This window comes from Coffea arabica, chromosome 11e (genome assembly GCF_036785885.1).
Source record: "Coffea arabica cultivar ET-39 chromosome 11e, Coffea Arabica ET-39 HiFi, whole genome shotgun sequence".
Lineage (NCBI taxonomy): Eukaryota > Viridiplantae > Streptophyta > Magnoliopsida > Gentianales > Rubiaceae > Coffea > Coffea arabica.
Window position 1 is genome coordinate 13,703,209 of NC_092331.1, and position 12,720 is coordinate 13,715,928.

Below are 12,720 nucleotides of genomic sequence, written 5' to 3' on the forward strand. Positions count from 1 at the left end.
CAAGTATTAGTCAAACAAGTTTTCCAGAGACAACAATTTCTTTGAACAGAATATGTTATTGTTTTTCAAAATTATACGTTGGCCACGGAGGTGTCAACCATACGGATTTACTAAAGAAATATAACAGGTGAATTGCCAAACCCAACAAAGCAAGATAAAAAATTGGGAAAGAAAACTCAGCAAAGCAGATAATTCCTTCAGGTGCAGAAGTAATTTCATCCAACTGGAATTAGTACAAGGCTGAAACTCTTTACTTTGGTTCAATCATTGGGAGCTCCGATGGCATGAATGCACAGGGAAAACAGAAAACTACTTTTCAAGACTACTTTCTTCATAACTGCATCTTAAATCGTAATTCATCTGACAGTTCCCCAACAATGTCACAGCTAAACAATCAAACCAGCATGTTAACAGAGAAATTTCAGTCATTTCTTGATTCAATATCCACAAAAGTAAAAAGATAGACATGGGAAACTAAAGCAAATTCCAACAATAAACTGTATCAACAAGTATATACGTCATGTCAACAGTGATTAACCACCAAAAAAAAAAGAAATTCAGGATCATGGTAATTTTTCTTAGAATTGCCATCAAGAATTCAATAATAAGCAATTCAAGCATTAACTCCACAATAAAAGCAGGAGGAAATAAGAATCAAATAAAAAAGGGATATATTGGTTTTAAGGGAAAAATAGCAATAGCACCAAACTGAAATTTGGCCATCTCAGATCCAAGTCCAACAACATTCCGAGCCCGAAGAAGAGGACACTTAATGCTCCAAACAGTTACTTGTCTCCTCATGCTTTCTACTTCTAGTAGCACTCATATGCACACTTGAAATGAGCTTGCTAGAAGATCAAAAACCTGTGAGGTAAATGTAAGACAAGGGAATCAGGAACCCCTAGAACACATGAAATTCATTTTCAAAAACTCCACAAACACTAAATCACAAATTTTATGGAACAACTGACAAGCAATTTCATCCAATCAACACATTCTGACTAACAGAATTAAAAAAAAGCATCAAACTCGTACAGCAAGAATGCATACATTAATAAAGATATGATACATATCTTCGCAATTGTATTGAAACCAAATTGATGCTACACATATAATGCCTTAACCGTTAAATGCTGTCCAAAGAAATATCCAACACTTTAACAAGAGCCGGCAAGAACTCCATCACAAGAAGGCACAAATTGAGTGATGCAGTGCAAACAGGGGTGATCTGATTTTAATTTATTTTATTTTTTTGGTTGCTGTCCTACTTTCGCATTGCAATTTTTCAAATCTTAATTGCCCCTTTCCTGTAGGCTGCAATATGGGAAGACGAGGGGAGGAGACAGGAGAAGAGGTGTTAGAGAGAGGACAGTTGTGGCGGAGACTACAAAGTCAGGAATAAATGAAACACCTCATAAATTTGTATCCGGACAATATTCTCCCTCATAATAGCAGTTCAAATACAAAATTGGCCACCTACGGAAGATGTCTACAGAAGACCAGATTACTGTTCATAACTCCAACTTCCCATTGCTATTCTTTTAGGATATAGATGACAGGAGTACATCAAATCAAACCTTTAACTAAAGGGCAGCTACACAGTAAAATGTCAACTAGAATGAGTTAAAGGATTACGGTTCGACCTTTCAGTGATCCATCCACATTACTCAAGCAGCGTTATTGCAATTCTGGAAGTCCAAAAACCAAATAGTGCCATGTTGGCGCAGAAATTTATAGAGAAAGAGGTAAATAGAACTAATAATGAATATAAGCACAGGTTCATCTTGCCAGTTTCTCTATTCAACCATCAAGAGCTTAAAAATACATGTTAAATCTTACTTCTACTACTGGATTTACTGGATTATATTAAAATCACAATCTCAAAGCCACCAAATATGTTGTCGACAAACTCCTCAACAAATTCCATGAGCTATGGGTACTAAGGCACAAACACTTCTTTGCATCCTACACAAGTAATAAGAAAAATTAGACACTCAACATTATCCCATCATTGTCAATCAGTTTCACATTTGTGCCTGCATCTAGACTTTCAGGATAAAGCCGTGGTAAAACAACTAACCTGACCTTTATTCAGGTTCACATACAATAAGAAATTACTGCAGGAAAACAATTTCAAGGCTATCATGCAGCAGATATGACCTTAAATTTATCCTAGCACTTACAGAACAATAAATCTAATGACCACACAATTTAGACCTACTTTAAGCAATCTAAATCCACTAGTTATAAGTTGAAGCTGCAGCACAAAGATGAAATTTGCATGATAGAAGAGAAGCACTAAAGAATAGATATCTGAAATGCATACGAACAACCAGAATAAATATAGGAACTTGAACTGCTGGACTTTTTTTTTTGGATGCAAAGTCAAACAATTAACCATTCCAATCTGAAAGTATTAGCCAGTAAAATTTCAAATTGTTTATATAACTGGTTAACACTATAACAAGTAGTACTCTCGGAGATTACATCCACTATCAAAACTATTCATAGCAAGCTCTGTAGTTCACCACCTCCCAAATCTTGATCCAAAGCCTTACAAGTGTACTGCTAAGTATTAAAAATGAAAAAGTTATCAACTTTCAAGTTAAAATTCTATACGTAACACTTAGAATACGTATGAAGCTCCTCCTATCCATCTAAATTTTACTTGTACATTTGGCCAATCCATTAAAAAAAAAAAGCTGAACTACTTATGCCACAGAACTTGGTCCCCTCCCCTCAAAATGCAATAAAGCATGCATCCAATTACCCGTACAGCACAACCAACCTTTGGATTAGATATACAAAAAAAAACTTCAAAACCTAATGAAAAAGGTACAGATTACCTAAAAGCGCATAAGAGGAAGACTGAATAAAAAGTGAGAAGCTCAATAAACATTCGAAAGTAAGAACATCATACATAGCATAATGGCAACAACAAAACATCCAAATAAAAAGTGATAATTATCATAAAGGAACTAAACCCCCCTCAACTTTCACCTAAGTTGCAGTTTGTCCTCCCCAACAACATCAACAGGCATTTTATACCAACTAACAGACTGCGTTAAGTATTTAGATGGTGAAACGTCATGTCCCAAACACTTGCCACCTGCTTTTGGCTCAGTCAACCATGCAACTGCTCATCAGTAAATGTGCAGAAATGGCAATGCCTGTTGTCAGCTTTCAAATAGGTTACATTAACTCTGTTAGAAGGAAATATACTCGGATGAGCTGTCTTCTTCTCCACTGTCATTGAACTCTTAGCAATGAAGTGAAGCAGACTCCAGGTCATTAGATTGATCCAGATGTGACATTAGACCATTATCCCTACAATAAATAGCAAACTTTTAGTAGTCAAATGATAATTTCACTAAAGCAAAATCTAATCGCCAAGATCCAAAAAGGAAATAAATCAGCTTAAACCAATAAAATTCACTCAAAAAATAAAATAATGCCAATTTGCACCTGGAACAATGCTTGATGAAACAAACTAAGTAAAGCCTGGAGACAATGTGGAAGGCCAGCAGTCTCGGATACAGTTGTCCTGTACACAATGAAAGACCGAAATTCACCTTACCCTTAACTGCAAAATCATTCTGAAACCAGCAGGAAATTGGCCTATTAAACAAATTCTGGAGCACAATGACCAAATTTCAGCTTCATCTACATGGAATTATATAACACATATCCTGCAAATGAAAAAAAGATTAACAAAGAAATTGTAATAAACAAAGCTGAATCTTCCATTAGGGCCTCATATCCATGAGAACTGATTAGCATTGCACCTAATATTGCTTTCTTCTCTTTAGCTAATCTTCATGCACTTAAAGTGATACGTTATTTTGTAGGTTACAAGTGGCCCATGTGAGCCTAAAGTGCTTGGGCAAGAATTATTGTCCATGAGACAAACTACTGGTTCATGGACATCTAATAACTTTTGCTTAATTCAGCATTCTGATAATCTTCCAAAAGAGACGAAACAATACAGGACAAAGTTCATTCAAAGTGCATCCAAAAGTATGAATACATATAAAACAATGACCCATCAAATGATTTGACTGTGCACCTTCCATCTTCAAGAAGCAACAGAGTTTACAATTGCACGCACTCATAGTCAAAGGCAACTCACAAAGATGCACCTGACATCAGTTCCATAAGGAGAACAAAGAAAAGAGGAAGGCACATAGTTAGCAATTTGCTTCCTACTGATAGCTAGATTGATTACACAAAGCTCCAGATGCTTCTGAGTTCACCCCCAAAAGGGGGAGGCGAAACTTAAATGTGTTGTGTCAATATAACTTTTGCGGAGACATAAACCGCTGAACAAGGAACTCAACTGATAGACATCACCTGCGTAAAGGGGAAGCATATCCTCCCTACCAAATGAACAGGGAAAAAGAAAGGAAAAAAAAATGCAAACAGTAACACTGCCCTGTTTCTTTCATATTTTCAAGTGAAATAACTTGAGCAATTCGTACAAAAATAGAAGCTTTTCCTCAACGTTCCTACAAAAACTAAACTTCTTGAAAACGACCCTTTTAATGGGTGATAGCTAAAGTCAGATCATGCCTTTACCAACAAATTACTCACTAATTGATCGTTATCTAATTAGAAATGGAAGCTCCAGTTAGGTACCACCATTGGATCTAACTGCTGAATAAAAAATACATCGTAATTCACTAGGCAAAGAAAAAAGGGTATAAAATGCATTTGACAAGAGCGAGAACAAAAAACACTTTTAGAACATCAACAAAATTGTCACTTAAATTTAAAAGATATAAGCTGTAAAATTTGCATAGTAATGTAACATATAGGTCATCCAGCTCAATTTTAAAAGTCAAATAACCAGCTTCATCTGTAAAGCTAATAGGACAAGAGAACGACCCATAATCCATCATATATTCATATTAAGCTCCCTGCAATAACCAGAAAACTGAGCAAACTATCTAATTTTCTATTGCCATGAATGCCTCAGGCTCTGGGTGCTATTTGAGGAGCCTGCCAACCACAATAATCATAATTTAATTTGAGTTCTTGCTTGCAGCCCAAAATGTGTATTTCAAGTTCTAGAACACACTAAGCCACACATTTATAAGTCAGTCCAAATGTGCCTCTTCAACTGGGGGCTTTACTGGTATTTGCCGATCCATAAGCTTACCAGATCAAACCACTGCCCCAAACTCCACCACAGCAAATGGAACTGAAAAAGGAGAGACGAAAGAAATATGGAACAAAATCAAATAAAAAGAAACAAAATAAAATAAGTAACACATATGGAAAAGCCATTGAGAGCTGCTTTATAATTTAAAATCCATTAAAATACATCGACAGCATGCCGCTATAGATAACAAACTTTAGACTGTCTAACTATTAAAAAAAGAAAAACTTAATCTGAAAAGTAAGAGATCAACTCAATTTTCAGAGTCTCCAATCAAAATTTAGAGTATCTGTTCTTAAGATCTCTAGCCAAATTTTCCCGACCAGTCTTTTGAAGTTGTTTGACAATATTAATATAAACTCGAAAACTAGGCCTGAGACCCTTGTCCATCAATTCTACAATGATTCCTTGTGCAGCCATAAGATTTCCTTTTGCTCTATGAAGGTCCGCAAGCAAACTGTAAATTTCTGCACTTGATTGCTTATACTTGACACTTGACTCAATCACATAGTTGTGAGCCTCCTCATATTGTTCTGAACTCATAAAAGCTTTGACAAGCGCAGCATGTGTACTAAGACGTGGTTCCGTACCGCTGACTTCCATCTTATCCAAAAGCTTTTTTGCAAGGTCCATCTTGCCCTGGATGCATGAGCTATGTATAAAAATCTCAAAGGTTATTGCATCTGCAGCAATCCCTTTATCTGTCATTTCCTCAACCACACTGTATGCTTCAGCAATTCCATTGTTCTTGCACAAACATCCAAGCACGAAATTGTAAGTCTTTACAGTAGGGGCAGTCATCTCCCTAATAATAACAGCCGCTTCTTCACAATGGCCTCTCTTGCATCTTTGGCGCATTAGTATATGGTAGAGTGAATCATGCCTTCCAGCTATTTCAATCGCAGACTTGGCCATCTCAAACATGTCCAAATTGCAGAACATCTCAACCAATGCACAAATGCCAGAATTACAGCAAGAGCCGCCAACATTATTCAACAAACCTATCATTTCCCTCACTGATTTTACAAGCGAATCCTCACTAGTACTCAATACAGGTAAAAAGCCAAATGCATTTGTATCAAGGCAAATTTTTTCAGACCTGAATTCACGCAGTAATGACTCCATGCTAGCATAATCACCCAAAAATCCACAATTATTGATAACTAGACTACATACTTCAGCACTCAAACGTAACCTCGGATTATCATTCCGAATCCATCTAAAGAAGCGTAATCCAGAGATGTTCTGGCGATTTAAAACAGTAAAAATAGGCTTAATAGCCTCAATAGGAAGCTTTGAACCCACCAAGCTCAACTCAATTTCCATATCATTATCCTTACCCCCATTCTTGATTATCTCAATAATCTTTGAATTTCTCCTAGGAGATGAATCAACTCCATCTCCTCCTTTTCCCATCATCTGTGTATCGCATTTCCACACCTTGTCTTTCAAATTTTCAATATTCTCACAATCTCTGCTATTCTCTGCTTCAGACACCAACAAATTCATGCCACTACTACCAGAAGATGGAACAACAGAAAATAATCGACCACAAAACCTTCTTCCATCATGAAATGGTTTTTGCACAGTAAAAGATGATCGATGAACAACTGAACAGAAATAAATACTGCTGCTGCTAGTACTAATGCTACATTTTGACAACCCAGTCAATGATCCCTTCAACAAAGATTGAGAAATTGAAGAAAACCCAGATGCGGAATTGGAAAAGAAATGCTTTTTCAGTAGTGGGAATGAACCAAAATAGCAACTTGGAGGAAACCCATGTGAGTCATTATCAGTATTAGGCTGCAAAAAGACCTGTTTTTTCTGAGGAAGCCTGCTAAAATCACGAATTTTGCAGCAATCTGAGAGTGACCCAGTTGAGGAATTGCATTGAGGAAGTGAATGTGAACGTGAATGGAGAGCGGCATTAAGGAAGTTGGATGAGAGAAGAAAGCAGGGTTTAGAGGAGAAGCACCTAAAACTCCTTTTTCCAGAGATTCTTGATGAGATTCCCATGGTTAATAATAGCTCACTTCTCAGAAACCATCCCGCTGTTGCTCTTCTTCTGCTGATTGAACTCGTTGGTAGCGTGTAACAAATTCCTCTCCTTCGGCGTCTGGCTGCGAAAGGATGAATTGGAGACGGTACCGGTTAGAGAGAAGAAGGGCGTTAATCTCAATATAATCCCTGCAATTAGGTGTCAGTCATATTTGCCGCTTAATGAGTTTATTTTATGGGCAAAGGGGGGGAATTTCCGACCAAAACCTGAACACTGACGTGAATGCAAAAACCCGGAAAAAACCTGAACGAAATGCAATCCGGAGCGAAGTTTGTATTGTAAATGGGTCGACACGAACACCATACGCAAGTGGATCATACGGGTAACCGATGAGTATGAATTGGATGTGATCAACCCGTTATTAAATGGTTAAAAGTTATATACACTGTTGACACATAATTTAAATTTAAATTTAAAATTCAAATTTTACAAAATGTAGTGTTCATCCAATCGTAATAGAGTAAACACTGTTAATGTATATAAGATTTACTCTTTTAAAGATTAATCTTTCATACACTGACAGTGTACACACTTTCATCGTTGGATGTATGAAACAAAATTCGAATTTAAATTTGAAACCCAAATTTTACAAATATATCGTGCATTCAATCGTAATAGTGTAAACACTATCAATGTATATAAGATTTACTCTATATTTAATAGAAACTTGTAAGGTGACATATGTTTTATGACCTGAATGAAAGATTATTTTATGCCTTTTATTTCATTGATTTCTTTCCAAAACATAAGCAGAAATTTTTTCAAAAAAATTACTACTTCGACTCCTTCCTAAATTTATACCAAAAAATTGGTAATTTCATCCTAATTTTATAGTTTGAGAATCAAACTAATGAAATTATATCCTTCACGTATATATGCATAGTCCTTAATTAGATCTAATCTCCATAAACCCGTATATACAATCTCTGTGATTTCAATATTTTGGTCATCATTTTTACTTCCACATTGATGAATACTCACCTTTTTTTTTGTCAAAAGGTCATCATTTGATATATATGAGAAAGGTTACAATATTCCTAGCATATACAATCTACTGGCACAAAGCCTGGGCATTTTTGTGGGCTTCATTCCTAAGCCACGCAGGAAGTCTAGCTCCCACCCTGTTTCATCTATTAGGTTAATGGCAAATTTTGCCAAACCATGACTAGTGCGATTGTATTCCCTTCCAATAAATGTGAAGGAGCATCGACAAAAGGATCGACTAAGACATATAACATCATCTACCAAAACATCTAACTGAGATAAATTGACACATCTGTGATTAATTCTATCCACTAAAACTTTGCAGTATGAATGAATGAGCAAAGATGTCCACCCTTCTTCAAGTGCTTTAAGCATGGCTGTTCTAATTGCTTCAGCTTCTAGTATGGTAGCATCATTCTTCATTCCACTAGGGATTGCCCAAGTTTTGACAAGTTTTCCATTATGGTCCTTGTTGCAATGCCAATTCCCCCTCTGCTTCTTTTTTTTGTCCATTGCTGCATCAGTGAACATTAGGGTGGTATGTTGGTTCTGAAGCTCTTTTGTCATGGCCTTCATTTGTACTTCTGAATCATCACTTCCTTTTTCCATTTTCACCATGTTCCACAGTTGTTTGTACTCGAGCCATTCCTCTAGAGCTTTGTCTGAGATCAAGTTACCATTGATGCTTTCCTTGCTAAAGTTCCAGGTATTCCTGGCTTTCCACACTTGCCATAGAAAGTTTATTGTGGCTTCTATGTGACTGATACCATTAGTTTTGCTTCTAGCTCCCTGCAGCGCTTCCCACCACTTCCAAAAATTCCATGAGCTCTCTTGGATACTATCCCATTTAATAGAGAATGTCTTTCAAGCCTCCTCTCTAGCTTTACAGAAGAAAAACAGGTGCTCTAGTGTTTCTACCTCTTCACCACAACATTTGCACCATTTATCCCCTTTCCCAGTTCTTCTATATACTTGTTCATTGGCGGGCAGGATGTTATGAAGGCATTTCCACAAGAAATGCTTCAGTTTATGTTTTATGTTTAGATCCCAGACTTGATGCAATAGTGTAGGATCATCCTTCCTTGTGCTGGATCCATTATTTGGTTGCACTTTTTTGGATTTCTTGCTCATTTTTAATCTAGCTTGAACGTATCCTGACTTGGCGGTGTAATTAGTTCTATGCTTTTAAACGAACTTATCCTGCCTTTCCTAAATACTGAGAGGGATCATTAGTATTTGTTCAACCTCCTCTCGAAAGAAAGTGGATTGAATAAGATTGATATTCCACCTCTTGTTAACGATCAAATCACAAACTCTTTCTATGCTGCAGTTCTGAGATCTAGCTGATTTAATCAATCCAGATATGCCATTGGAAAGCCATCTATCCTTCCAAATTAGTGTTGATCTATCATTCCCTATCTGTCTCCTAAGATCGTCTTCTAGCAAAAGGATTGCACTATGAATGCTCTACCAGATCCAAGAGGGGCCTAAATTTACTTTGGCCTGCAAGATAGAGGAGTTTGGAAAATATTTTCCTTTCATTACCTTACTGACCAGCAAATCAGGTTTTGTTAGAAGTCTCCACACTTGTTTGGCAAGCAAGGCTTCATTAAAGCACTTTATGTCTCAAATACCAAGTCCTCCTTTACCTTTGATATCTGTCAGGTCCCATCATTTTTTCTAGTGCATTTTCTTCACACCTTGATCATTTCCCCACCAAAACTTGGCCATTATGCCACTTAATTCTTTACATAATTCATCTGAAAAGCTTAAAAACCGACATGGTGTATGCTGGTAGAGCTAATGCCATGGATTTGAGAAGGACTTCTTTGCCCACATTACGCAACATCTTGCCTTTTCACCAGTGCAGCTTACCAGTCATTTTGTCTTTAAGGAATCTGAAGGTGCTATTTTTGGATCGTCCTCCAACCATAGGGAAACCAAGATATTTTTCCTGAGTAACATACTAGATATTGCCCAGTATTTGGAGACACCTTGTTTGTTTGCTTGGGAGGTGTTTCTACTAAAGAGAACGGGTGACTTCTCAATGTTGATCTTTTGCCCTGAAGCTTGTTCATAGATTTGGAGAATTCTGGTGATCTCACTTGCTTTCTTAGCACTAGCTTTGCAGAAAATTAGTGAGTCATCAGCCAAAAACAAGTGAGAGATAGCAAGGCCATTCCTGGAGATTTTAATTCTTGTTAACATATTATCTCTGCAACCAGATGTCAAGAGATTTGCAAGACCTTGAGCACTAAAAAGAAATAGATAAGGGGACAGTGGGTCATCCTGTCTAATTCCTCTACAAGGATAGACATAGCCTGATTTGTTCCCATTGATATTAAATGAGTAGGAACAGGAAGATTAGTACCCTTAAATCCACTTGATCCAGAAGGGGCAGAAACCCATTTTACTAAGGACACAAAGCAAAAACTTCCATTCTGCTCTATCATAGGCTTTAGACATGTCTAGTTTGAGAACCATATATCCCTCTTTATTACCCCTCTTATGATTAATCCAGTGGATATATTCATGAGCTATCATAACATTGTCCAAAATTTGTCTCCCTGGCACAAAAGCTGCTTGACCACTATTTATGCAATCATTCAAAACAGGTTTCATTCTATTTACAAGTACTTTTGAAATAATTTTATAAACAACATTGCATAAGCTAATTGGCCTGAAAAAGATTCAATGGCATATCAATCTTAGGAATTAGTGTGACTAGAGTTTCATTAAGAGCTTTGCACATATGGCCCAGGTGAAAGAAACTCTTAATATAGTCTCCACTAGGTCCTTTTTAATGATACCCCAGAATCTTTGAAAAAATAAGGGAGACATACCATATGGTCCCGGAGCTTTATTGGGGTGCATGGAAAATAAAGCCTGCTTAATTTCCTTTTTTGTTACTTATCTAGTGAGATGAAGGTTCATCTGTTCTGTAATTGTTCTAGGAATGCCTTGAAGGATCTCTTCAAAATCTATAGGCCACGAGCTGTTAAACAGGTTCTGATAGTACTTAGCCAATTCTTCACCTATCTCCTCATCTGTTTCACACTAGCCACCTTGTTTCTTTTCCAATCTGGATATCCTATTTCTTCTTTTTCTACTAGCAACTCTCATATGAAAATAAGTCATTTTTTGTCCTCTTCTTTTAACCACTTGCATCTGGATTTTTGGGCCCAAAATGCTTCTTCCTTTGCATATTCAGCATAAAGTTTCCTTTTTGATGTCCATGATCAAAGACTGCTTGTTCTGTGCATTGCTAGCACATGTCTCTTCAATCTAGTCTTCAATGGCCTGAATATTGATTTTACTGTTAGACTGAAGTCCTTTGTTCCATACCTTGAGAGCTAATCTGCATTCTTTAATTTTCCTTGTCATTATGTACCCCTAGATGCCATTTGTTGTTTATCCCATGCAGAATCTACCACCTTTTCCACTTCAGGGTACTGCAACCATCTTGCATCAAATTGGAATCGCCTTTTCCATTTATTCCTTTCCGGTCTGGTATCCATTAGAAGCATAGCATGGTCAGAAGCTACAGTCTGTATGTGCATCAAATTTGCTCCGCTGTTGTTTCTATTCCACTCCACACTTGTTGGAGTTCTATCTAATCTTTCCTTAATCTCTTCACCAATGCTCCAATTATTACTCCAATTCCAAGGCAATCCTTCAAAACCAAGGTCAATGAGCTCATTTCTCGAAATGAAAATTTTGAACTTTCGAAAGGACCAGCTTTCTCTTGCTCTTCCACCCTACTTTTCATCATTGGAAATTATGTCATTGAAGTCACCAATGAAAACAATATTGTTGTTCCCCAATCTTCTTCTCGCAGTTAAGATTTCCCACTGTTTTTGCCTAATTGATGCCTCTAAGTTTACATATGACAAATACACCACCAACTATCTGATTCCTGGTTAGCAGTAATCTTAACCTCAATGGTGAAGTCCGTAAACAAAATTTTATCAATCTTCAGTTCCTTATTCCAAAAGATAGCTATACCACCTGCCTTACTAATTGGGTTTACCACAAAAAGATTATCATAGTTGACTTTTTTTCTGATTTTTTCATAATGTTTTTTTTAAAATTTTTTGTTTCACTAAGAAACACAAGATTTGGTGAGTGGAGGTTACAAACCTCCTTGAGACTGGGTATTGTCAAGGATCTCCCAGCACCTTGGTAGTTCCATGCCAAAACCTTCATATTGAGTTAGGAGACCACTTCAGGTTGGTCTTCGTCACCTTCAGCTCATTGTTCATTTCCCCTTCATCGTCCTTCTTGAATACTTACCCTTTATATCAGTTATTGCTCATTTGTTCTTTCTCCTACTATGATCAAATAGACAAATACTCTTTTTTTGTTAACAAGTTTCAATAATCTTTTATAAACTATACACTTTTAGTTTGATAAGTTTTAACGATCTTTTGCAAACTTACTATAGTTTTTGTCTAATTTTTTAATATATTCTTGCTTGTATTTTTTTTATTGCATAGTATTGACCATTCTTTTCTCT

The 12,720-nt window shown here is 36.7% G+C and overlaps 1 protein-coding gene across 1 annotated transcript; it reads right to left on the reverse strand.

The window, feature by feature from the left end:
* Positions 1-11,587: 11,587 nt before the first annotated feature.
* On the reverse strand, positions 11,588-12,410 carry LOC113718090 (uncharacterized). Its single transcript, XM_027243011.1, has 2 exons — positions 12,345-12,410; positions 11,588-11,962 (listed from the first exon to the last, which is right to left on the reverse strand). Exons 1-2 carry the CDS (start codon positions 12,408-12,410, stop codon positions 11,588-11,590), a joined length of 441 nt encoding a protein of 146 aa, XP_027098812.1.
* Between the last annotated feature and the right edge of the window lie 310 nt (positions 12,411-12,720).